At 41.2% G+C, this 26,687-nt stretch overlaps 2 protein-coding genes across 4 annotated transcripts in view; one reads left to right on the top strand and one right to left on the bottom strand.

Moving 5' to 3' along the window:
- The window catches only part of HEATR1 (HEAT repeat containing 1), a 39,656-nt gene extending 29,608 nt beyond the window's left edge, over positions 1-10,048 (top strand). The window contains exons 32-45 of the mRNA XM_068404490.1: positions 760-926; positions 1,579-1,625; positions 2,489-2,612; positions 3,471-3,611; positions 3,826-4,115; positions 4,897-5,047; positions 5,570-5,728; positions 6,462-6,596; positions 6,856-6,960; positions 7,054-7,222; positions 7,964-8,118; positions 8,474-8,632; positions 9,329-9,437; positions 9,863-10,048. Coding sequence (XP_068260591.1) covers positions 760-926; positions 1,579-1,625; positions 2,489-2,612; positions 3,471-3,611; positions 3,826-4,115; positions 4,897-5,047; positions 5,570-5,728; positions 6,462-6,596; positions 6,856-6,960; positions 7,054-7,222; positions 7,964-8,118; positions 8,474-8,632; positions 9,329-9,437; positions 9,863-9,951 — 2,000 coding nt within the window. The 3' untranslated portion in view covers positions 9,952-10,048. The remainder of the gene's footprint in view (positions 1-759; positions 927-1,578; positions 1,626-2,488; positions 2,613-3,470; positions 3,612-3,825; positions 4,116-4,896; positions 5,048-5,569; positions 5,729-6,461; positions 6,597-6,855; positions 6,961-7,053; positions 7,223-7,963; positions 8,119-8,473; positions 8,633-9,328; positions 9,438-9,862) is intronic.
- A 1,054-nt stretch (positions 10,049-11,102) lies between these two features.
- Positions 11,103-26,307, bottom strand: LGALS8 (galectin 8). 3 transcript variants are annotated; one of them, XM_068409136.1, is made up of 10 exons: positions 26,218-26,307; positions 23,952-24,089; positions 19,874-19,962; positions 18,921-19,131; positions 18,169-18,285; positions 16,470-16,526; positions 16,364-16,390; positions 14,910-14,998; positions 12,884-13,049; positions 11,103-12,429 (listed from the first exon to the last, which is right to left on the bottom strand). In XM_068409136.1, the coding sequence occupies exons 2-10, from the start codon at positions 23,991-23,993 to the stop codon at positions 12,280-12,282; spliced, it is 948 nt and encodes a 315-aa protein (XP_068265237.1). In that variant the 5' UTR covers positions 23,994-24,089; positions 26,218-26,307; the 3' UTR covers positions 11,103-12,279. The 3 variants fall into 3 exon arrangements, with proteins under 3 accessions (XP_068265237.1, XP_068265246.1, XP_068265255.1); XM_068409145.1 differs by having other exon boundaries at positions 26,025-26,306; XM_068409154.1 differs by lacking the exon at positions 16,470-16,526.
- Between the last annotated feature and the right edge of the window lie 380 nt (positions 26,308-26,687).

A 26,687-nucleotide genomic window follows, 5' to 3' on the forward strand; every position in this document is an offset into this window, starting at 1 on the left:
TTTTTTGAATATATAAAATGGCTAAGATATGTGATTACTTTTTTTTTTTTAATCCTTTTAATTAGTGCTCAAAGATTAATTTGAGCACTTAGAATCAAACGGCAGTCCTCACTTAGAAGGCAGAATAAATCATTTAGTTGAAATAAAAAGCTATTATTTATAGCAGACAAGATCACAGGGATTACCAGTCATTTCTGGGTTTTTTTTTAAGGTTTCATTTCTTTCTACTACAATATAGTGGAGCAAAAATTAAACAATATGTTTTAATACTTTTCCAGTCTGTTATTTCAAAGAGCATTGGGGAGAGTTGGTGAGGGTTGTTTGTTTCTTTTTAAGTTAGGTCTTCCTGTGTTTGTTGTTTGAATACATTTTCTCAGCCAGGAAGGATGACGTAATGACACTGAAAGCAGTTTTCCCGAATATGTGACGCACAGTGTATGTGGTCCTGCCTCAGAAGTCTCTGGATTGTAGCCAGCGTACCATAGCTTTAGCACCAAGAAAAAAGACGATTGTTTACATAAAAATGGTCAGATGGAATGGCAGTCAAATGTCACTACTTCTTTTGAGGCTGTTGAAATGAACAATTTATCTCCTGTGGTATTTCAGACCATCTTTTTTGGAACTTTGACATTATTTTGAATACTGCAGAATGATTATCCTTGATAAGCACCTGACTGTAATTTTACTTTGTTTCTGTAATCAGAAGTCAAATGTCTTTTCCTCCTGGCTGCAAATTTGTTTTGTGAATGTTTTCAACAGATGATCCTGGGCCAAAAAAGTCAAGCACATGCAAGACAAAGCTAAAAAATCAGGATGGGCAGCTCTTTAATGTGGAGTCTCACTCAGACAAACAACTTCGGCATTTTAAATTCTTGTCAGTCTCCTTCATGTCACAGCTTTTATCCTCTCAGAGTTTTGTGAAAAAGGTAATAATGGCAGATTGCTTTTAAACTGATCACATTCAGTAATCGTGTCATACTGTAACAGATGAGGTTTAATTTGCTTTTTAGTATGGATTTATATTCAAAGGGGATGAAATTATACACTGTCCAGTGTATCTTGCTTACACCTTTATTGACACAGTTTTGAAACCTGTCAGTAATGTTAATTATTTTTTAATAGGGCTTTTCCAGATAGACTCCGTTTGTGTGATTGATGAATAGGTAACAAAGCGAAATTCTGGTCACGGTGGATACTCACTGGCTTTATGGAGTCTGGGATTTCACTTGCAATCTGTATAACTCTTTAAGTTTGGTGTGGGATTCATGCTATTAACTCTGAAAAGACAAAATAAACGTTACAAATTTTAAGCTGCAGCTCTAGCTGGAAGTAGTTCCCAGTTTTTCAGCTGAACATCATCCACCAGCATGAAATGTATTTGCTACTGTGACTGCATTGCCTAAGATTCTCAGATTTTCTTCAAGAATGGTGGCTTAAGTGCAGATGTGGGGAACTCGTAATTACCATGTCAGTGGATGTTTCATTCAGAACAAACAAATTGGCACATATTGGGATATTAACTTAATGAGGGGAGGTAAGTTTCACACCTAGCATTTTCATTTTTCCTTTTTAAACCAGATAGTTGAATGCGAAGAAACAGAAGAGCTGCAGAAGTTGGAACAGAGGTATGTTTTAAATCTGTTCCCCTCCTCCTATTTCTAGCTTTTACTGCAACTTGGGAATATTTTTTAAGTGTAGTCCCATTAGAATATTTTTTTCCCCAAGGATACTTTTAGTGTTGACCTTAGCAACAAGCAGTATTTATTATATGCAAGTTATTTGGGTTTTGGTTTGTGGGGTTTTTTTTTAATATGACGTGGAGTTTTTTATTTCTGAAAGATTGCTCTACCCAATATCCACTCTTTCTGTATTTCTGATAGTACTTATTTACATACTTGGCCATAACTATTATGCTATTGATGATGGAGTCTCTAAAAGAATTCCAGATTTTTAGCAAAACGTATCACTTCATTCATAGGAAAAAAAATCGTTATTCACAGGTGCCCCTATATTGGTGTAAAAAAACTACCAGTAATCACAGATCACCGTTGTAGTCATTGGGCTATAACAGCCATTAATGCAAAATTAATAGTTTCTTTTGCAGAGGCTTTTATGTTTCTTCATAAACAAACTTTTATATTTGTTCTAAGTGAAAAAGTGTGTAGGATTTATTTTAAGTGCTCCTTAAATGCTCATTTTTTTAAACATCTATATCTTCCCAGATTGTTTTTGTTTTAAAGCAGCGTCCTTAAGTAGAACTACTGTTGTACGTAGATTTGGGGGTACCAGCTAGACTTCTTTAATGTGCACGATTGTCCTTACTGCCATAGCTTTTTGTCAATATGTAGATGGGATTTGCTAGCCTCTCCATTAGGTGTTTCATTTTCTTTTATTGTTGCTGTTATGTGAAATTTTATGCTTTCCAGTAATAAAGTCGACTTCTTTAGTGTCCTTGTTACTTACTAAAAGGTGCTTCCATTCCATCTAGGCTATTAGAAGAAGTTCTTCACTATATAAACACTGTGGCATCTTCAGTGGAAGGAAACGTGGACAAGCCAACAGCCAAATTTTGGCGGGTTCTGCTTAACAAGTCCTATGATATGCTGGATAAAGTATGTCTCATTAGCCCTCGTGTTAGTAGTGGGACATTACTGCTTTTGCTTATTAATATGATTATAACCTTTGTAGGGTCTCTTACTGGATTAGTACTAATCCTTATTGGATGGTCTGCAACCTGGTGCATCATTGTTTAAACTCATCTAACAACTTTAATAACTAGAGCTAACAGCTTAGACAGAACAACCAGAAAAAAAATACCAGGAATGCTGATTTCCTCTAGTTAGTATTCTACTGGCTGAAAGCAGTCATTTCACTATCTGGTGGAGAAGAATGGCTTTTGGCAGCATTTCTCACTGTTAACTCATAAAATGATTTAACTAATGCTAATGGAACTGCTATATATTTCTACATGGAATTTAAATGGAGAAAAAAATCCTTATACTTTTCTTTCTAATCTTTTTCTGATCAGAATTACATTTGTAGAGTTGGACTAGCTATCTTGTTGCATGCTTTGGAGCATATGTCTTTTCACAGCTTGGATTTTTTTTTTTTGTTTTTTTTTGCCTGTGAAGCATATTCCAGTTTTCGTAATGTACATGCACAGGCCACTACCAGAAGTATTTTAGGGTAAGGAGGGACAGCTCAGCAGTGCAGACAAAAGGAGTTGCTAAAGAAATCTCAGAGCTAGTGGATAACGGCTGGTTAGCAGCCAGTGAACATACATTAAGTACTGAACTGGAACATGCTGTGTTCTGTTCCTTGCTTCAGATACAGCATTGCTAGCCTGTCCTCTCTTCTTTGATCCTGAAACGCATGTGGGAAGTTGAAGAGGGTTTGCCTGTCTTATTTGGAGGTTGTCACAGTGCATGGAAGAGCGTTTATGGTATTGTTTTGTTTGTGTTTTCTTGTAGGTCAATGCCTTATTGCCAACAGAAACTTTCATCCCTGTAATTAGGGGACTAATGACAAATCAGCTCCCATCTGTGAGACGTAAGGCAATGGACCTTTTGAACAATAAGGTGCAGCAGCGCACAAAGTGGCAGAAGAGCCAGGTGAGGCGAAGGGGTTTAACTCGGTTCCTTTAGCAGAAGTGCCTGGAGAGAGGTTGATGTAGAAGTGGTTTGCTCTATGTATGTCAAGTACCAGTGCCAAGTCTGGCAGGCAGCTCTCTTGAGTAGTGAGACGTAGGCTACCTGCCCAAAGTTACCTTGCAGGTTCTGAGTTTCTAACTGTATGTCTAACGTGTGTGTTCTCTTGTCCTGTTAGATCCTGCAGCTCTTAGAGCTACTTCCTGAGCTCATTGCTATTGTGCAGTGTAAAAGAAAGGAGGAGGAGGAGGAGCAAGCCATCAACAGGCAGACTGCTTTGTTCAGCCTCAAGCTACTCTGCAAAGGTTTTGGCACAGAAAATCCAGTGCCATTTGTACCTGTTCTGAAAACTGCCATTGACCTAATTTCTTCAGAGAAGGAGGAAAAGAATGTGATGGGAAGTGCTTTGCTCTGTATAGCTGAGGTCACCTGTACATTGAAAGCCCAAGCAATACCTCAGCTTCCAAGGTACTGGTGGGTTCTTTTTAACAGAACCAACTGCAGCAGGAATAAGTTATACTGAAATGCATTACTGAAGGAATGCTGATGAAGGCCAAGGGGCCGTCTGCCCATGTGTGTTTTGTGTAGATAAAAATAAAGGCATTCGTAGCGTTTGAAGGTGCTTCCTGGTCGTAGAACTAAGAAGCTAGTGGGGAAATTGTAAGAGTTTTATAATCAGTAGAGTTCCTTATGGAGTCTGCTACTGTGAACAGAGAGGCAATCTTTATGGCTTTAGAAAAGTCAGACCATATTCTATGTGTCTACTGCAGAACAGATTACATTTAAAAACATGAGAACCAGTACAGATGGAAACCCTGCATCTTACATTATTTTATTCTCCATATTCGAGAAGAATTCAAGCATCTTACTTGTTGAAGACTGTTGTATTTCTTAACAAATTTAAGTTTCTTGTTGTCATTAAATCTTTAAACTAAAGAGGGGGCTTTGAGCAACCTGATCTAGTGAAAGATGTCCCTGCCCAGGGAGCTTGGACTAGATGATCTTTAAAGATCCCTTCTGACCCACACCTTTCTGTGATTCTGTGATTCTAAACCTAATATCCATCATTAGCTTTGAAAAATGAAATACAGCAGAAGAGCCCAGAATACTGAGTTTCCTCAAATACACATGTAAAAATTCATGTGAAAGGTGTCCCTGCAGGCTTAACAGATGGATTTATGTGACTGGAAACGTGCCTCCGAATGGGCAGTGGTTTCACCTTTCTCTGTTGATGCTTGGTTATTCACAGGCTGATGCCGGCACTGTTGAAGACTTTAAAAAATAAGAAGGAGCTGGTCTCCAATGAAATTTACTTGCTGAGTGCTGTCACTGCTCTGCTGAAGGTTGCAGAAACATTACCACACTTCCTTAGTCCTTATCTTTTGGATTGCCTGCTGCAGGTGAGCTGTCTGATTCCTACAGATATGTAAAGGGGGACAGGCTCTGCCCAGTTCCTAGAAGAAGCTAGAGATTACTTTTTTCTCTCTGAAACTGAAGTAGGAGTGTGTGCCAACTGTGTGGAAGGTCATAGCGTATTACTCTTCTACTCACCTTCTAAGGCAGATAACTAAGATACAGAACGTAAGAGTGTCTCCTACTCCTCCCTCTGATAGGTTGTGGTTTGCTTCTTTGGAAAGGGAGATGAATCCTGAAGGACCATTCTGTAATATCCATGATCTCATCAAATGTGTATCTAACAGCTCTAGTTAGGGTCATTCTGACCCCCTGCTGCTGACACGCGCATTTTTTCAGTGTTTGTCCTCTGAAGACAGCGAAGCTCTGTACGCAGACATCCTAATGTAAGGTGCTCCAAGTGGTGCAAACAGCAAAATTCCCGTCTGAAGCTTGCAACAGTCAACTACTGTAAAGTAAGTTCTTGAGTTGTTTTAAGTATGCCTAACTTTTGTTGGATTTCCTGATAGGTTGTCCGCTTGGAAAAGATTGTGGCTGAGTTTGGTCCTTCTTCCCAGATAAGTTTACGCGTAACATCGTTGAAAACTATCCTAGCTACAAGGCTTGCTCCCCGAATCCTCTTGCCTGCAGTTACAAAGTGTTACTGTGAAGTGGCAAATACCCGCAAGGTAAGGATTTTTTTCGTTCTTTTGCATTGTGATTAAAAAGAAGGAAAGAAAGAAACAAGCAGTGCAAAATTTGGTTTAACTGTCCTGGCTGTGTCCCCTCCCAGCCTCTTGCCCACCACCAGCCTACTTGCTGGGGCAGCAGAGTGAGAAACAAAGAAAGTCTTAACACTGTGCAAGCACTGCTCAGCAACAGCTAAAACACCAGTGTGTTATCAGTGTTGTTTTGGTCACAAATCTAAAACACGGCACCATAGGGAGCTGCTATGAAGAAAATTAACTCCATCCCAGCCAAACCTAGCACAGCCTTTAGATTTATCTCCTTTTTCTTTTGTACCGCAATGGTGACTCACTGGGAGAAATGCACCAGTTTAATGTCCTTAGCGTGTTAGATGATGAATGCTTGAGGGATCATCCCATTCATAAAGGCCTTGATTTATCTGCTAGGAACACAAATTGAGTCATAATTTTCATCTGGGCTTTGCTCCTGTCTCATAGGTGCAAACCTTTCAGACTTAAATGGTATGTCCAGTATTGGAGAGGGAAGACCAAACTCTTTTCAGGAATCTTACTAACTTCAGCCCCAAAAAAGTACAAGAAAAAGTTTGTTTATTTTATTGACAGTATTTTAATGAGTAAATGTGTGAAGTGCAAAAATGCGATTCCCTTGTTTAAGTTTCTCAGTTACTGACAATATCACAGTTGCCTTTGCATTGCTTTGCTTTTGTTTTGGCAGAACTGCCTGGGTCCCCTTATGAACATTTTGAAGGAGCACATTGTTGGTATGGAGAAGGAGCACCTGATCTCCCATCAGCCTGAGCTGACGGCATTTTTCATGAAAGCCCTGGACTTCCGAACAGAACACGCCGAGGTGGCTTATTTAGGGGGATGAAGAGCAGCAGCTCAACCTCTACATGCTAATTCTATCAGTTGTTTTAAAAAATATTAGTAGTTTCCATTGTATATGTGCTCTGAAATTCTGGGTATCAAATATTCTGTTCTGAAGTTGTTCTTGGGGTATAAAACATTATGATAAGGTATTTGGTCTGAAACAGACAAAATTAAAACGTGCTTTGAAAGCTCAAATTCTTACACTTCAAACTTGGAATTATGTTTTCTAATTTTTCTAGGATGATTTAGAGGAAGTTGGTAAGACAGAGGCTTACATTATCGATTGTCTAATAAGTATGGTTATGAAACTTTCTGAGGCTTCTTTCAGACCCCTCTTCTTCAAGGTAAGAAGTTTAAATATAATGCATCTGCATCAGCATATTTGTATTTTCCAGTGCACAGGCACAGGACAGAGCTAATCTGCCTTTCACTTTCAGCTCTTTGATTGGTCCAGAACAGAGTCTACCCTAAAAGACAGACTGCTGACATTCCACCGAATAGCAGATTGTATTGCAGACAAGCTCAAGGGTCTCTTCACCCTGTTTGCTGGTCATTTAGTGAAGCCATTTGCTGAGACGCTGAACCAGGTCAACATTTCTAAAACTGGTAAGTTTTCAGTTACTAACTACAGAGAGGCATCGGCAGGCTAACTCTAATTGCTGAAAGAGGTTAATTGTAATTGCTGAAAGTTTAGTCTTACAGGATTTACTTCACAGCACATACCTCTCATTTCTCTCTTTCTTCTTTCTCTCATAAATAAGGCCTCTTTCTTATTCTGATGGAACCAAAGGACATTTTTCATCCGTGGGCTCTGGGCTGCCAGTACAAAGTTGAGACCACATGAAAATTTCAATGTCAGTCCCAGTGAGTTCCATGAGAATGAAATTGTGTGGAAAGAGAGTGACTTTTTTTTCTGTTTGGGTTTTTTTTTTTTTCTCATTGACTTCTCTTATATGCTACCTGGTGTTTTCAGACTCCTCTGCTTTCTTGGCAAAAATAGTTATTACTTTTTTGTATGGGAAACTACTTGCCCATCCCATTTGTAGTGATGTGAAGAAATTCTCCATATCCACAGGTACAGCCAAGCAGTTTTCGTATAGCCTGTGGCTATTCTCTTTTATCCCCAGCTGATCATGAACAAGCAGTGGCAGACCTGCTGGGGCATTAGCTAAAAACCAGATAACGTACCACTTCCACTTTATTGTTCTGAGTGATGAGTACGTACTTGCTATGTAGTGCTTCCTCTAGCTATATTCACAAACTAACAATGTTTCTGTCTTGTGGGGAAGTTTTGAATTTTCTTTTTTTTTTATGATTTTTTTTTTCTTCTCCTTGATTGATACGTAGATGAAGCTTTCTTTGACTCTGAGAACAGCACAGAAAAGAGCTGTCTACTGTTGCACTTCACCATGGACTGTCTGCACAAGCTCTTCCTGTTTGACACCCAGAAGTTCCTGAGTAAGGAAAGAGCAGAAACCTTGATGATGCCTCTGGTTGATCAGGTATTGAAAAACACAAAAAACCCAATTCATAGCTGATTTTTTTTTCCCATCTGAAAGATTTATGTTTTTTTTTTTAACTATCAGGCCTCAGTCCTCTCCCTTAACAAAAAGGGAGGAATTAATTCATTGTCTTTGGGCTACAGACAGTAGCTTTGCCTAAGGCTCTGAATTACTAATTTTTTTATCCTCTCTCTAAACATCTTCATTCCATAAGGTTCATGCATGTTGTTGAGCTCTTGCAGACACTGACTCTTTGATGTAACTCTTGAGTACCTGAAAGCCAAAGCTAGAAGAAGTGCTTTGGGCTGGGTTTATGTGAGCCTGGATCTGTTTGACAAGATTTTTACTTCCACAGCTAGAAAATATGCTTGGAGGAGATGAGAAGTTCCAGGAAAGAGTGACAGCACACCTGATACCCTGCATAGCTCAGTTTTCAGTGGCAATGGCAGACGATTCTCTTTGGAAACCACTGAACTACCACATCCTGCTGAAAATGAGGCACACCTCTGCTAAGGTTGGGAGCTATCAGAATTTGAATGGGGTTTTTTGTTGCGTTAGAAAATGGTAACAGTGCCCCCAAACCAGAAGTGGATTAGCCAAGTCATTGCTAAAATACTAGCCTAGATTAAAATACCAATATTGTACTATGCTACTCCTAAGTTCTAGAGAGATGTATACAACATGGCCTTCTGCTCTTACTGCAAGCAGTCAGTATTCCACGTGTGGATGTCTTCCATACTGTGTGGTCTGGGTTTTCTAAAGATTTGGTAGGTGTTGGAATAAGGGCCAACCTGTTTCGTGTATGAAGAAAGGGGCATTTTAGAGGGAGAACTGGAAGACAGTTCTTTATGAACCTTCAGGAGTTTTGTCGAGACTCTCCTATCTGACAGGTTATATGTATTCCGGGGGAGTACTTGTTTTTTCATTGTACTGAGCTAAGTCCTTCTGATACAGTGGAACAGAGCGGCATTGTAACAGGAAGTTAAAGACCGTTACATCAAATAACTTCCAGCAACATACCTGCTTCTTGCAACCTGTTTTTCCTTTGATATTATCTTAACCCAGATGCTGAGATTTAAATTAGCTTAAAACTAGTTCCCTTCAGTAGGGAAAGATAGTTTACAAGCTTATATAGAAAGAAGGAGGGGAAGAATACAGGGAACTATACTGTAATGTTTGTTTCCTTACAAAGATTATTGTTTTGTTTTAGGTCCGATTTGCTGCTCTGCTTGCTTTGGTAGAAGTTGCACAAAAACTGAAAGAGAACTACCTGATCCTGCTACCAGAATCTATTCCATTCTTAGCTGAGCTCATGGAAGGTAATGTTCTAAAGCGGCATTAGTGAAGGCAGACAACTGGGCTATGACCAAAAAAGAATAAGCGCCACTTATTTCAAAGATTCAGACAGGACGATTGCTATAATTGCTATAAATCTTATGAATTTGTATACAGTAGCTTAAACTGTGCAAACTGAAATAGATTGTATCCAACACACTCCTGAAGTTCAGTTAAATTATGGTAGTTTCTTCTGTGTTACAGCCTGTGCACATCTCCCCAGCTGCATGTTTTAGGCAAATTATTTCTGCTGTAACACTGATCTAAGTCCAAAAATTCAAATATTATTGAATAACTATTTTATACGTGGTGTTTGAAGACAGTTCTAGCCTTGACGAGTAATGAAGCCTTCCTAGGGTGGCTCTGTAATCACTATTCTACTTAATTCCTGCTTTATTTCTTTTTCTAGATGAATGTGAAGAAGTTGAGCAGCAGTGTCAGAAGACAATAAAACAACTGGAAATCATTTTGGGAGAACCACTCCAAAGCTACTTCTAAGTTTATCATCCCCTTTATTTTCAGATTTTGTCTGAATCTTGTTAGCTTCACACATGCAAGTGTTACAGGCAAACTGCCATACTAATTTTTATCAGAGCTTAACTTTTTAATAAAATATTGTAAGAATCTGGCTGTATTGTTTCTGGATGGTCTGGGGACTTTTCGTATGACTTTTCCTTAACTGCTGTTTTCTTAACAGCAGGAAACTGGAGCATGCTATCAGTAAATTCTGGTAGCTGAGCACACATAGAGTGACAACATGTGAGACTCACTGAATTCCACTGTGCTGGGCCTATGCAGTTACTGTCCCTGCAGAGGGGCTGTCATGCTACAATGTAAGCATGGTACTCACTGGACCCACGCACTGCAATCCTGAGAATCTGCTTTTAGGGAAGTAAAAAACCCACTGAAGCTACTGAAAGGGAAGTTATAAGAAACCAGGATTCATATAGGAGCTAAAGCTGGTTTTTAGTCTTTAAAGACTGCTACTGCTTAGCTTCATATTCGCCTCAAGATCAAGAATAAATTGGTTGCTACATTAATGAATTTACCAAAAAACTCACCACCTGTTTTACACCAGGAGGTGCTGGTTCATTACACTGCTAGTAAGAAAGGCACTCAGACTCTGTAAATTATGGTTTAAAATGCAACTGGTTAGAACTAATGCCATAAAGAGGATAATCTTACATCCCACTGGGAGCGGGCCTCTGTTCAGGGTGCAGCATGCCATGCAGATCCTGTTGTGGTGATTTGTGCTCTTAGAGGATTTTTCTTAAAAAAAAATAACTATTAATCATGTCTGCTGTCAAACAAAAAGGTGGTTCACAGGAGAACTTCCTGCAGAACTCTTAGATAAAGGCAAGGACACCCAAGTAGTGTAATTGCCATTACTGAGTAGGAGCTGCCTCCCGGCCGCTCTGTTGTTACAACCAGCCAGCTAAGTTTATCTGAGGGGTAGTACAGCACAACCCTGTCCTGAAGGTCACACCAGCATAGCTGAGGCCTAGGCCCACTCAGGTTAACTGGTCTGTGGATCACTAACTTCTCACTGTGGAAATGGTCCTCCAGTCAGGATCACTATGCCACCTTGGAGATACTGGTAAGATAATAAGTGAAACAAGACAAAATAGAGATCGAAAAGGAATCATAGCTACTTAGCCACACTTGGAGAAAAGCAGAGTTCACAAGTGGTTTTATTTATGCTTTTTATACATTAAATCTGGTAATTTATCTTAAACAGTCTTTTAGGGTACATCTTATTCTTGAAATTGCTTCACTCTTTTAGCAGCTGTTAAGATAAATAGTAACATCCCTCAGGCATTTATTGACAGCCAGTAGCAACTTATTTTTAAAAAGAGTATAAAAATTAAGACTGATATTTGTACGGAAAACTGATTTAGTAGGAACAGCTTGTTTCAGAGAGACAGTATTTTAATACAAGACTGAAAAAGGATTCATTCTCTATTCCACTGATGAGCATCCGAGTCTCATCTCAGCTGAAACTACCTGGATTCACACGTGTTTAAAAAATGAAAAACACAAACATCTACTTCAGTCCCTGAGCAATCTCAACTCAGTCGGGAGCCCTTTCAGATCAAACAAGCTTTCAAAAATTCACACAATTAGAACCAGCTAAATCGTTTTGTTTCACTTTGTAAAACTAAAAGCTAGAAATGCTGCTGTATGTTTGATTTAAGCCACTTATAAGCAGGAGGTGACATAACGACGAGTGTCAGAGAAGGTACTACTGCAGCAGCAGGCTAAGAAGTAACATCAAATTCCTCCTTGCCTTTTGCTAGAGCTGATGGGTCAAATGTTCGCTTAATCCAGCCTCAGTAAAAAGGTTATAGTTGCTAATATAAACGAAGAAGCAGAAGAGTATCTTTCATAATTCTATTTTAAATGAATTACCAATGTCCCTTTTGGGGTAGATAACCATATCTTCAGATCTTATTTCAGTCTTGTTTCTACTTCACAATATTGAAGGTATGCTATCAAGGAATGCCGAGTAGTAGTATAACTTAAACCTACCAAGTGCAATTGTTAGACACAGTATGATGCAGCATTTCCATATTGCTAGGTTCAGTAATACAGGAGATTTATCATCTGAGCAAGCACTTGTTTTTAGCTTGCCAGGATACTGTGAACTAGAGGAGGGTTTAACCTCGCAGCTAGCAGTTGTGGTACTCACCTAACTCAGAGAGGCAGATGCAGAAGCCTAGATAGGTAAAGGCAGGCTCAGTGCGAGTCAGCACCTGTCTGTACTTGACAAGGAAGCACTGTCAGTAGAAGAGGTTTAATTCTTTTAGTACTGATTGACTGAAAGAACTACCAGCTCCTCACATCTAACAATTGAACATCTCCCGTGATTTCCACTGTGTTGACCTTTTGAAGTTGTTTAAAACGATGCTTGTACTCCAGAATGTGAACACCATTAACAGCAACCTTGAACTGATGGGCATCACAGAAAATGATCAGCTGAAAAGCAAGAGGAGGAACAGTTACGTTTTAAGCTCAGGTAAGACATGAAAAACAACCTGATGATCTAGCCTAGACTTGGGCAAGCCCTGCCTCTGTTACAAAGAATGTTTCATGCAAAAGCAACATTTAAAAATGGAACTTCAATAAAATGCATAGCATCATAGAATAACTCAAGTTGGAAGGGACCCATAAGGATCATCAAGTCCAACTCAATTCAATTAAAATTCGTTCTAAGCACAGGCTGAATTCTTGCAACTATTTACAAAGAAAACTGTCATTAAAACCAAGTCAAATCTCTGCTCCCTATGGTCCCATTTAATCCTAAATATTCTCAAGAAATGCAGGAATGGCAGTTTTATTTAAATCTGTATTAGTGACATGACATTTACGCACCACTGCTAATCCTTTTGGCAGTATTACCAGTTTGATGCTATGTTTCAGTTAATCTTACCTCAAAGTACATCCCTGGACTGAAAGGGAAGTCGGCAACTTCCCTTTCTTCTTCTCCCCAGCTGTCATGAAGGTATGAGTTTCTTACAAAAACTTTTTTTTTCACTTGGGGATTCAGATGTAATGCAATGTCCTTTGAGTCACTTGATTTCAGATTTATCGCAAAGCTGGAAGATATTTTTTAAAAGTTTACTATACCAAGGGTTTATAAGTGTGATGCAGTAGTCCATGCTATTTACCAAGCCCTTGGCCAATACTCAGAACTGTTCTGGAGCCAGAGCTGTGATTCACCTGAAGAATCAAGCAGGCAGTTAACATGCATTTGTCTCCTTCACACCTTGAAACCTTTGCTAGAGGCAGCAAATGTAGGGCATGACCCTGCTAGATCTGGTTCGTCACTCACACCTTTCTGTTCATGTCTCAGCAAGCAGGTATTGGGCCAAGTGCTGCTCCCCTACAGCCCTAGGAAGCAGTGTTCTCACAGAAACATACAGTGCTACTTGCTCCACCATCACTTTCTAACTCAGGCAGTGGAGAGTAAGAGGCTTTGTTTTACCTAAAGACATTATATTCTATCTGCCAGCAAACTCGTTAGACTCTAAGGAAAAATTTCAGGATTCTCTCCACACATTTAAGATTGGTGGGACACCATGCATACAAAGTGTTACTTTGTAGGCAGCGTAGCTCTGCCCAGGCTGAATGAATACTCTGCAATATCTCAGACATGTCCACAACACAGGGTTCCTAAATGGGGGCTCTGGAGAAGAGTGATCAGCGGGAAGAGTCATCCAAACTCAATACTGCATTTGAAGAAGAAATACTCCTCTCTCCAAGTTAGCTCCAGCTGTCAGGTTATTTCCCTGCTTTGAGAAGCCTAGAATTGCTTAGTCCAGATACAAAATGTAGCAACGGCCACACTTCCAAGCTGTGAAGTCCTCTTTTTCACCAAGAAAAAGGAACATCTACAACTGCATGAGCCGAGTGAAGACATTAAATAACTTATAAACCCTATAAAAATCTATGCGTTTAAAAGCACAAAGAGCAGACAACCTGCAATGCTTTCACTAACACCCAAAAGCCTCTTCACGCTTATAAGCAGTACATTCAGGACTTGTGCTAATAAGCTTTTCAAGTCAAAAGAAGGAAAACAAATGCTACTATCAAGTATTAATTATCCTGTCCAATTTGAAGTCCATTCAAACTTTGTTGATGAGATTTCTAGACCTTGGGTTCCAGTATTAATATGAACTCTGAGTGCTGTTCAGCTGCAGGGCAGATATGTGCTCTGAGGACTGCAATGCATACACACAGCGTTAAAAAAACATGCTTCTCATCATTTGCACTAATTGCTTCATTTTTAGGCATTTTTCTGCAGAACCAAAACCACACTTTAAGCAAACGGCATGCTGAAGCACAGGTATCTCCTCAGCTCCATTTTGACCATGTTGCGCTCCCTGGGTTTTTTCCCCCCTCTCGATATCATGTTGGGAAAATGTCTTCTTCACAACTTGTTGTTCCTAATTTGCTATCAGAACTATAGCTCATACTCCCCTACCAGCTTTCATGACTCAGTTTTTGTTAGTCAGTCCCCAAGGAGGCTGTCCGAGAAGTATTCAGAGAAACATGCAGCGTTTGAGCACACCAACAACTCATCTAATTCACTCATTTTCCATCTACTTCTGCCAGTTCCCTTACTCTTGGATCTCTTTAGAATAAAAGCTGTCTGTACGTATGTGTGTTCACACGCCTTGCACAATGGAAACCCTGAACAGACACACAATCTTGTGAATGATGCAGATTTAGTAGGTAAGACACGCAGGTTTTACCTTCACTTTTCACAATGGAGCTGCTCTTTTAAGTCCTCTCTAAAGTAGTATCCTGCAGGTTCCTAAGAAAACTGCACTGTAGTTTCAGATTATTCCAGATGCAAAGTTGCAAGTGAGTAAAGATATAATGAGGCAATGGAAAAGCCTACTCATTCTCAAGAGTAGATCAGTTAAATAGCAGAAAAATTCAGTAACACTTACCTCTTTGGGTTTTTATTCACTTCTCCTTTTATGGCAACTGTGCATCCTGGACGAAGTGCAGTATCAAGTTTCCCAACGTAAGGAACTCCCTGGAAGTATACCACTAGTAAAAACCTTGACTTTGACTTACTTTTTTCAATATACAAGCTGAGCTTTACTATGGCAGGAAGAAATCTGGCCTACAATTGCAAATCTGCACTTATAGCTAAAGTTATTCCTACCAACATGTTCTGGGATACTAAGACTATAGTGGAAAAGTTACACTGAGATAAACATATCAATGTGTTGAATTTTTTCTTTTGACTACCACCTTGGGTTCAAAATAAACATTACTTGCAACTACTTCTGCTACCACTAATGGGAGAAGGGGGGGAAAAAAGTAAGCACAAAACTCCCTGCACTAATTTAAATTTGTATCACATAATTATTCAGATACGGACATATCGACCTCTCCTCTCTGAAAGCTTCAGTTATGCCTTAAAGACTCATGCTAGGTGTGTAGTCCCACAGTTGCAGAAGTGCTAGAAGTAGGGTCACTGAGTATTCTGTCCTCCTGGCACCAGTTCATGATAGATAGTGCAAGTATTTGCCTTTTTTTTTTTCATTGTGTTAAGAAATTATCTTGATCAGGGAAAAGGAGTGAATGGAGAAGTACTTTGCCTTTATTTGTTTGCCAAAGTCCACCACTTGCAAATGACCATATTGCATGTTATTTGGTTTTGAAAAGAGGACTGAAGAAGGCAGACTGTCAAGCGACAAGGCAACCAAAATCATCGCACTCACTGCAACTTCACCTTCTCCACAAATTCTATTTGTATATATTCCTGGCTTCCAAGACCTTTTCAGTTTGAGCGTGGTCCTTACTCCAGTCTGGATACTGTTCACCTGTACAGCTTTTTGCAAAAAGATGAGCACTCATTCTGTCTATGCTCTGTGCTAACTGCGTGCGCGTTCCAACCCTAAGGTGCGATGCTTGCATCCAGCCACCTGAAGCGTACACAGGGTAAGCACGGACCTGTCAGCAAGAGGAGGATGTAGCCAGGCAGGTTCTGAGATACGCACATTAACATAAGGCCATTTGGCGTAATATGACTGCAGAATACTTTTGTTTTGCAGGTATTCCCTAACGTGAAGAACTAGTATGCTTATTTGAAAAAAGTTTTTCATGTGACTTGGTCCTTTAAAACTTCAGGTACCTCACTTTTTATTTCTCTGTTTATGGCTGCAGATGCTGTGTTTATCTTTTGGGTTTTCTGAACAATTTAACAGATAGCCTCACTTTTACTAGCAGCAGAAAAGAGGATTACTCTCTACAAAACCTCACTGATGATCACCTCCCAGTAGATTCTCGATTCCCTTGTTCTGTGCATGTTTTTTCATGAATAACTGAGATGGTTTTATTTCGATTTTTTTTTACTCTTCACATTTGCCACAAGTCTACACAAGACACTTACAAATTGCGAACCATCTGGCATTTCCCCCTACAAGAGAAAACAAACAACATTATCTGGCTTATCAGATAACAGGGAGATTCAGTCAACCTTTTACAAACATATGTACCTTTTCTGTGTTTATCTTTGTTACTCCTAGAGACAACGGCTGAGAGCCTTGTAAAGACTGCAGAGAGAGATATTTAGATGTCATTCCTAACTTCATAAAACTTTTTAACATAAAGTCAGTTTAGAACCGTATAAGGATCTGTGTTGCTTTGAAGGGTGAACTGTTAACATGGAAATCTAGGGCTATGGTAAAGAAAAAGATAGCCAAATCCCTACAAACCAAGGAAAAGTCCTGAAGATCAACTGCTGACGCCAAATTGAGATTTCTGAAGACCACCTCATTACGGTTTGAATCTTTATTTAACAGTCAGAGCACTGTTAACCCCTTAGCATCTGAGGGTACCCATTGAGCTTTCCTCACTTGGGTAGGAATACCAGCAGGGCAGGTCCACACAGGTGGCCTTGGGTTCTAAGCAGCCCCCTGCATTCCTGTCCCTTCACATGGAAAGGACAGATGAGCAACATGGCCATGCAGAGATACAGTGCCAGCTTAGCCCTGGCAGATTGTGTCTTCAGCTTATGTCAATATAAGCCTCCATCTTCCTCCTCAGAAGAGTATATTAGAAGCAAAGACAAAAAGGAAACAATCACCCTTCTCCATTCCTTTCTCCCCCCAAAAGATACAGCATCAGCAACCACAGACTAAAGCAACTCTGTTTTGTTTTGTGCTTGTGACAGAAACCAACCTACAGCACCTGCTTGCCCCCAAGCTCTTCTCAGAGTCAGTCCTCCAAGACCAAGACTCAGATAGCTTTGAAGTAAGATTATTCGGGCAACACACCCAAGGCCAAGTGATGGGGCCCATAAGAGTCTGTGCACAGGCTTTGCACTCTGACCTGAGTTAGACTTGACCCTTGCAGTAAGAGACCCAAGCTTTGCCCACAATGTGGTGAGGATGGGGCAGAAGAGACCCAGGACTATTACACAGGAGTAGGGAGGCTGCCTTAGTGAGTGGCAGGAAGAAAGGGAAAAGGCATTCACCTTCTGTATCTCCCTGGAATTTATCACCTTCCGTTTCTGCTCTGAAAGTCTCACTCTTTCAGAGCAGAAGGATCTCTCTTCCTGCAAAGGGGAAAGTGTTGTTCGACTCCTCCCTGTTGGTTTACTTTCTCTAGCAGAGCTGGCAGCTGAGAGGAAGCACAGCACCACCTTCACTTTAAGTTCACTGCAGTTTGGTCCAAGTGCAAGTCAAGCCACAAAGTCTTCAAGAAAGGACACCTCACCCCCCTGAAATTAACGTACACTCCTATTTATCACTTCATTCAACAATTCAGTCATTTTAGCAGGAAAAACAGGGTTATGCGCACAAGCAGTTCCAGCTGTGGCTGAACTCGGCATTTGGAAGCCAAGCAACAAGTTACAGTCTCTCAATAGTGAGAGTTCATTCTGGAGCTCCTGCAATGTTTGAAAAGCCTAATCCATTCCTAGATTCAGTATCAAATCAATTCTTATACCATCTGTCCTGTTAACTTTGTAAGCTGTAAACTTTGTCACGCTTTTGCCCCTAACCTCAAGACTAAAACGGGAAGACAGAGATCCTCACATGAGACTCACATGTTGAAATGCGGGGAAAAAAAAATCTTGTTACTGACGTTAGATTGTGTAGCTGCTTTTCTTTTACTTCCTTTTCATCATAAATCACTCTGTAGTTTAGCAAGACAGAAAAGGAATCAAACAAGTCAGCTCTCTATATAACTTACATTAGAAATGAAATCTATAGTTTTGATCTGCACTTTGCCATATATTCCAAGAGTATCTATTCTTTTAAGGCTAATTCTGTGGTTGTAGAGCAGCAAGTGCTTCTTGTTTACAGTCACCTAAAGAGACAGGAAACAAAACAGGAAAATTGTATTAAACATACGCTACAAATTGTATGCATGTATCTCTGGTTTAGACTGGTTTGGTACAGAAGCAGGGAGTGTCCTAGAAATTTCAGAGCAACTAAGTTCAGCTCATCCGTGATTCAGTCTCTTTCCATCACTACAAGGGAGATTTATTTGCCTACACTAAAATTTGTGTTTCACACCTTTTGTTTCTATCACCTGATCATTTACCAGTGTGGTATTACCAATCTAATAGAATCTATTATTGCAGTCTAACAGAGCAAGACAAATTCACCTCACACGTTTCTTCCAAGAGGACTGTCCTACACTAGTCACAAAACAGGTTTATCCTAAGGTCAGCTCTTTGCACATAAGACAGGAAGGGTGGAGTAACCATTAGCCAGGGCAGGAAATTACTTGCCCACTCATCCAACTTAGAGAGAAGCAATACAAAATTAAAAGTCTGATCTACTTAGTGCTTCTTTAAAGAAAAGCTTCTCAGCTTCTCTGTAGTTAGACTATACCTAGGTAACAGAGAAACCAAGGCTTCCAACTATTTACTGTAAGTATACAAAATACCTCTCTCTTATTGGCCTAACAACTGGCTACAGATTTCAACCCAGACTCACCTGGAATTTATCCTTTAAAATCATGATGACAATCTCAAATGACTTCCCTTTTTGAAAGGGCATCTCGTAAGTGATCTCCTCCCAGCCCCATTTTTCACTCTCCAGTGTGTTGCAAACAACGCAGCCAGACCTTTTGAAGCGGGGGTTGAAATGAAACGCCACATCAGCTCGAGGCTTTATGCTGCTCCCACACTGTAAATCCAACTGGAACCTAATCATAAAAATAAGACAAACCACATTCAGCTCAGTCTGTCAAGAAATCACCTAAAAGTTCGATACGCTTGTGTTTTATTGTGGAGCGTCAGAACAGGCAGACACAATGAGTGTTGTTGCATAAGGAAAAAAAACAAACATATATTTGTCCAAAACCTACACATTTGTGAAAGGTTCTCCCATGATTTATTGCAATGAATTAAAATATTTAATTATTTATTTAATGGTCATCATTCATATCATGTAAGCTCCTCACTTACTGTGCTCATCACCTTCCTTCCCATCTTCTTCAGTAGAATAACCAAATGAACCTTGGGCAAAGTCAGGGAACAGAACCCCCATACTGGGCACATGCACTAGCTCATACCTCCTTATCCCAGTTTAAGTTAACTCCTTCACGCAACACATTCAGTTAACAATTTTGTTAGTCTCAGACAACCTCTTTAGACAAGCAGACATATGCTATGATAGGGAAAAAAAATTGCCAAAGCAGGCAAAGCAAAAAGAGAGAAGAGAGGATCAGCAGAAAGCAAAAAATCAGTTCACCCTCCACTTCTCATCACCTGAAAGCCACTCACAGGCTTTCATTAACCGCTTAAGCCTGTATTCACTCTGACACTATCACAAGGATTTAGATGAAGCCTTTGTGTGCCATCATAAGTAGGACCCCTGGAAACATTTTATCCATTACATTCTTGTTCACATGGTGATACTGCAAAAAGTGACACCACAGCCATTACCTGTCTGCATCATCAGGAACAGTCCCATGTATCACAATCAGCTCTCCAGGAACAAGGCCACCATGTATTGTCCCAACGTATGGAATGATCTAGAAAAGGGGAAAAAAAAAAAGGAAGCAAAAAAAAGATTCAAATAACATTTTGTGATGGAGGCCAAAAAAACACAATAATTTTAAAAATAATATTCTAATACTTAATTATGTGGTGCTCTAGCACATTAAAACAAATACATCCAGCATTTCATTTAAAAGAAACAGTAGAAAAGCACTAAATACCCACCACAACAGGAAGGAAAAACCCAGCAGATTTTCATCTGTGAAAACCAAGCTTCTCAGATAAAATTAAAACTAAAATTTCCAGCCTCAATTCCTAGCTCTCAAATGAAGAGTCATAATATTTTATTGCCTCACTTTTAGTTGAGTATAAAGAGGATTCACTTCCAATTAGGTCATTGACAAGGGCTGATTATTATCAGCCCTTTGCTGGTAGCAGGAGGCACCTTCCACAACCCTTCTGACCCCACACTATAGCAGCTGCCTTTTTTGCTTGTTCTTGCTTCATTTTGGAAAGCAGTGATGGGAAAAGAAGAGACTATGTCACAGAGTGTCGTCTTAGTAAAAACTACACGACCATCACAACAAAGTACCTCATCCTAATGTGCTAAGAACTGCAAAGTGCACTGAAATAGCCCTGTTCAAGGGTCTTGGTCTTTATGGTATCTATGGTATGCAGTCTGGCTCAAAGCCTGCCTATTTTTTCTTCTGTATCAGTAGCTGGAGAAGGTGACACTTGCACATTATGCTAAACTGAAATGGCAACATGGTAGGAATTGTTAAGCCATATGAGGGGACATGTCAGTTAAAATAAAAGGCCCAAACGCCCCAGCACGGCTCTCTGGAAAAGGCTCAGACATGCTGACAGAAGCCCTACCCTGACCATCAGCTGGTGCACCCAGCATTTCAGGGAGGGAAGGGGAGCACCTTAACAGAAAACTGTGGAGTACACAGGAGACTGATCTGAAAGCAAAGCTATAAGTCTGCATCTCATCACATGTGCTTTAGATTGAAAAAGGAAGCAAACAGTAGCAAATGTTGCATTTGCTCTGGTTAACAGACAAAAATTTCTGCCAATGTTGTTTTTTGGGGTTTTTTTTCCCCAAAAAAAATCCCTCATCTATGGAACAGTGTATAAGATTTTAGGACATCTTTGAAATGAAACATCAGTTGCAAACAAGAGTTCCAGTGATTTAACAACAAACAAGGAACCGACTGGAAATACTACTCTTGAATGGAATATTGGAGCATAAAAGGACAAGCTGAGATTTTTATGTTTTAAATATATACATATCATCACGCAAAACAGGAAGATATGAAAAGGGGATGTGTTTGTTGACACTTATTCTTGTGAATTTGTGGGGAGGGAAGGGGGAACGACAGCAAAAATTGCCTAAACACAGAGTGTTGATCATTTCTGCCAGTAGATACACATCCTTTCCTGCCCTCTCTCCAATTCCCTTCTCAGCTACCCACACACTGCACAAAACCTAATTTGCAGTTGTCTTCTACATCAGGCAAAACAGACTTAAAGAACTTGCTTCTCAAGCATAAGCTCACAAATGGTCAAGTTGTTTTAAATCTGGTGTATTTTTATTGGCTTAAGCAGGTGCAGCAGAGGAGGACCCAAATGTGAACGCAAGTGTTAAGTGAAAGAATAAATAGGCTGAAATCCCTTTGCTTACTGGTAGTAGCTTGGTTCCTTAATATACAAACTGTACACAAGAGGCTCAATTTTAAGATTAATACTAATAAATAAGAAAAAACATATCTTGATTATTTTAGTTTTAACACGCTGCTCCTGAGGGGTAGTAGCTCTGAGTAATGCAGTCAAGTAATAAATTACCAGTTCAGTCTCCAAAAACAAACCAGAGAAACATACAGACACAGGCCAGGGATGCTGGGACTTAACTACTCCAGTGGGTCAAAGTTATTTACCCCAGAAGAGAAGGTGTGGCAAAAAAAAAACTTCTTTACATTCAAAAGGATGAATTTATTTAAGAGAAAAGAAGGTTGGCCCATCAACTCTTCAGAAGCTCAGACATGGAATCCACAAGGCCATAATAGAGCATTTCCTGGGTGCAATACTACAGACTTAATGAGGTTTTGTCATCACATAATGTGCTTGTAATTTCCTCACGTCTCAAGATGTTCTTCTACTACTTTTTCCTCAATATTTATTAAGAGTAATGCTTGTGACATCTACCAACATCCCTCTCTTCCAGCCTCTCTTCCAGACCTCCAAAAATTACCTATGAAGCCAATTGGTCAACATCAACTGAGTTTGAGAGGTTTCAAAGATCAAGTTCTTTCTAATATCTGCCAGTTTTCATAAAACAAGAGGACAGATTGTGGTCTTACAGAGGAAAGGACTGTGACAGCACAGCTTTCATCCAGCTTGCTGAGTAGCGGACAGCTGCCCCATGAGATGGGGCTTGACAACATTTCTTGCCAGACAAGGGAAGTAAAGGATCTTCTGGATGATTCAGAACAGTACAGTAGTGAAGAAACACATAGACTCAAACCTCTAATAAAGCTTTAAAGTTTTGCTGCTCATGGAACAATTCATTGAAACAGTGAAGTCTTCATAGCCTGCCCTCCTCCATCCCTACTAAGTTCACCTTGTGGTATCACATAGGTGATAGAATCACAGAAGGGCTGAGGCTGGAAGACACCTCTGGTGTCAATGCCTTGCAAGGTCAGATAGAGCAGGTTGCTCATGGCCTTGTCTGGAGGCTGTTCTGAGGTCATCAGCACAATCTTTCCCAACTCTGTCTCCACATTCCAGTCCCAAATACTCACCTTTATTCCCACTTTAGGCTCTTGACCCCTAAGCAGTAGTTTACGTTCTTTATATTCTCCAGCCTGGTCTTGTCACCCATCATACTCATCAGTCCCCTTGCAGCCATCCAATTTTGCTGAACTCTTCCTCGCTCCCTTACACAGATTATTTGTCCTGAACACCTCTTATCCCACTAAAATCCCCATCTACCAACTTTCATCCTCCATTTCTTTTTGCAGTTCAGTCCTTCCACCTTCTAGTTAATCTCCACACAGTTTTCCTTCCTCTCCCAGATGGGTTCTTGTGAAGAAGGTTGAAGCTATTCCCCCATCATCCCTAACTCTATCCACTTTGCTAGCAGTGAACATGCAGTGGGACTGAACACTCAGATTCACTGAGGGTACAGGTGTGTATCAGTGCAAAACTGCAATAGATAAGGAAGTCCTGTGCAGCTCTGTGCTACTCTACACTCCACTTAGATACTCTACACGCTTCATTATTTTTAAAGAGTTCTAGCACAGAATGTTAAAAATACTATTTCCTGCAGGCTCAAAGGAACTATCTTTTTTAAGATACAATGAAAAACACAGCTCCAGCCCATCCCTTTAGCCATATGCCAGTGTCAGGCCGCTGTCCCAGATCATGAGAATATTAGAGCTTTTCAGAGAGGTCTCCAGACTCTAAGGTAGGCAAATAATATTCTGTCACATCCACTCTCTGCAATTGCTGAATCGTGTAAGCTCAAGTCTTCCCTACAAATCAGGATTTATTATAAGGTAAGATATCAACTATCGAAAAAGATTCCAAGCTGAATTGTTCAGACTGAAGTTACAAGCACCACCAAAAAAAAACATTTCACAAGGGCTGCCAGGCACCACCCATGTTTGCAGAGAATTAGCAGTGAAAACACTGCTTATCATATTTTCACTTTCGATCCAGCACATTCTGAAAAAATGCCAGACATCCACATAAGCTGTGTATGAAAAAGAATTACCCTCCAAGGCCGACAGAACTTCCTTCCTGTTTTGTAAGTCCTGTGCATTAAGTGTTCATTTGCTTACAGCACAGCTTCTAAACACCATCAGCTCCTAGTGTCAGCTGTGTCCCTCAAATACCTCAGCAATGCAAAGAGTTCTCAGTAACATCCCTCACTGTGCAAAACAGCGCAAGTACTAACTATTGACATAAAAGAGCAAAGTCCCATTTCCCAAGGGAGAAGTTGTTGACGTGACAGGGGAGTTACCGGGTTACTGATGGTCTTCTGCGGTCCATCCAAGGACATCATGTTCCCTCCTCCAGCTCAAGTTTGTCAGTTCTGTGTGACCGCTGCTGGAGCGTATTTAAAGGACTGACTGGTCGGGCAGCACCAAAGGAGTGATCCCTTAGGAAAACCAAAACTTTTAATTAGAAAGAAACAAAGTGACACTACATGAAATGAAACTCTCCAAGGTATAACCTTAACCAGCACAAGAAATGATGCAAACATCTCTCCAAGAAATTTGCTGGAGTTTTGAAATAAGAAAATTAAAGGCTTGCTTAAAGCAATAAAGTACCACTCTAACAAGGGGCAGTGCACACAGGTACAAAATGTCATCGGCAGCTTCCCAAGATTATGTATACTAAGACAGAATCCCACATAAAAATCATCCATCATACAGGGGAACACTGGTAACTCAGTGCCCCTCAGCTGGGCCCGAATAGGTCTCCATTTGCAGCTGACCCCTGCCTGCAGACAGGGAAAACGCACACAGTACAAAAGCAGTTTTCCCAAGACAAACAACCAACCACTTCTGTTTCTTTTAACACTTTCTGTGCTATTCCCAGATTTCCCAAGGCAGACAGGCCCTAGGGGGTGAACTTGCTTTTTTCAGTTTTATCTTACATAAAGTTAAGAGATACTAGGCAAAGACATAGCAGGGAAGCAAAGGGTGTTTAATGTTTCTTCCTCCAACGCATACAATCCCTGAACTCCACAAATAACTACAGGAGTTTGTAAAACTTGCATTAAATGCACAGCATTAATAAGAAATGAAACAGCTTGTGAGTATATCCACCTATACTGTAATTTCTTTAGCAAACCTAACGAAGTGACCAAAATTCAGGGCCCAATTGAAACTACTAAGCAATTATTTCTTCCACATTCTGGAGAAACAACTTAAGGTAGCAAGCAAACCGTGTGGTGATGACAGGCAGACAGGGAAAAAGCAAAGGTGAGGGTTCTAGCATCATTACTGGGTGACAACTGCTAGCAACATTAGGAAAAAAAAAAGAAAAAAAAAGAAACAAATCAAACAAAACCCAACAAACCACCACCACCAAACCAACAACTGGAGGTCTGTGACCTGTTCCACAGGGCCCTGGGTTTAATCTTCTGCAGTGATTCAACAACAGAGTGCCCCTTGCAACATCTGGCTTATCTTGTGGAAGATTTCAGCCAGAAGGGTATTAATTCTTCTACTTAAGACCAGTGTGTAGAATGCTATTCAGAGAACATAAGATGCCTATGCTGCATAACTGTTTTGCTCCTGTGATCTTCTCATGGGATACCACCATCAGCTCACAGCAGGAATGTGAAAAGGCAGGCAAATTCCATTATTTTCAATTTAAAAAGGAGGAAATCAAGGCTAAGGCAAACAATCATTTTTAGCATTGGCAAGTCCAATAGCAGACCCAAAAAAACAAAACCCAGACCTACAACCCAGCAGCCTGCTAACTGAACTTCCCTGGGTGCGCAACAGCAAGCTAGCTCCTGCTGAAAGAGGATCCTGGAACAGGACCGACTGTCAGTCTTGGCAGACCAGCAGCACTATGGCAAAGTGATGGGTTGAGGGTTTTTTATTTGTTTTGTGTTTGTTTTTTTTTAATTGAAAAAGTGAACACGCAACTGCAAGGTTCTCCTGTGACCTTCTGTCAGAGGAACCACTGTCAGTACACATTACATCAAATCTTAGGTCTCCAGCACTGTAAGTTAAGGTTTCCCGACCTGAAAAATATACCTGTGCTTTCCTGTTATCCCACACATTGCAAAGCAGCTGAAAACCTCTTCAATAGGAAAACAGAAAGGCCAACAACCAGCTATTCTGCTTGTCCCACTGTGACACGCACGAAATGTCTCTCCCGAGGGTAACTCAGGTTAGGCTTTATAACCAAAGCCAGACTTTGCACCGAGGCAAACAAGGCTTCTGCGAAGAGAATAAGCGAGATACTCCCCGGATATTCGCAAGCGATTAAAGTACAAAACACCAGCGGCGTCCCCCCGCCCCCGGCCATAAACCCAACACGACAACACACTGGAAGGACACAGGACTAGTCTCACCGAGAAACCTCGGCCACCTCAGCCGTAACGCGCTCCGAGGAAGCCCCAGCTCCAGCTGCGCTCGCCTCGGCCCCGCCCGGGAGCGGCCCCTTCTCCCCCACGGGCACACACACGCGGGGCGGGGCGGTTACTACTACTTTTACCCTCCGGTTCCCTCCTCACGGGCCGCTCCCCCTTTGTCTGCACAGCGTACCTCCGCGACTAGCAGTGCCGGGAGACCCGCGGCCTGAGGCCGGCCGGCGCTGCCACCGGCCCCTGCCGCCTGCCCCGGCTCCGCTCCCGGTTTGGCCCCTCCCAGCGGCTTCCGGCCGCCTCCAGCGTCACCGCGCCCGGCCAGCCCCGCGCGCGTCCCCAGGGCCGGCGGCGGCCGCTGTCACTCCCGGGGCCCGGCTGTGTTCGGGGCCCGGCTGTGGTGGCAGCCACGGCGCGGGAGGCGGCCTTTCCCCCGGAGCTCCGCAGCGGCCCCCGCCGCGCTTGGCCCCAGCCGCGGTCGGACAGCTTCCTCTTGGGAGGGGGGAGGGTGCTCTGCTACCCCGGGAGGGCGCCTGGCACCGCGGGTGCGTTTGCCGTGGCCCGGGGAGGACGGCTGCGCGGGGGCCGCGCCGTTTCTCGGCCAGCTGCCGAGCCATGCCCAGGGCCTGTCCGAGAGAGCTGCTGGGCCCA

This window comes from Nyctibius grandis, chromosome 1 (assembly GCF_013368605.1).
Source record: "Nyctibius grandis isolate bNycGra1 chromosome 1, bNycGra1.pri, whole genome shotgun sequence".
Classification (NCBI taxonomy): Eukaryota; Metazoa; Chordata; class Aves; order Nyctibiiformes; family Nyctibiidae; genus Nyctibius; species Nyctibius grandis.

Excerpts from the sequence above, each read along its gene's own strand:
- LGALS8 (XM_068409136.1), bottom strand. The coding sequence starts at position 23,993 with ATGATGTCCTTGGATGGACCGCAGAAGACCATCAGTAACCCG. Across the intron at positions 19,963-23,951 it reads AGAAGACCATCAGTAACCCG|ATCATTCCATACGTTGGGAC; the intron begins GTAACTCCCCTG and ends CCCCTTTTCTAG. Across the intron at positions 19,132-19,873 it reads GTTCCTGATGATGCAGACAG|GTTCCAGTTGGATTTACAGT; the intron begins GTAATGGCTGTG and ends TTTTATGATTAG.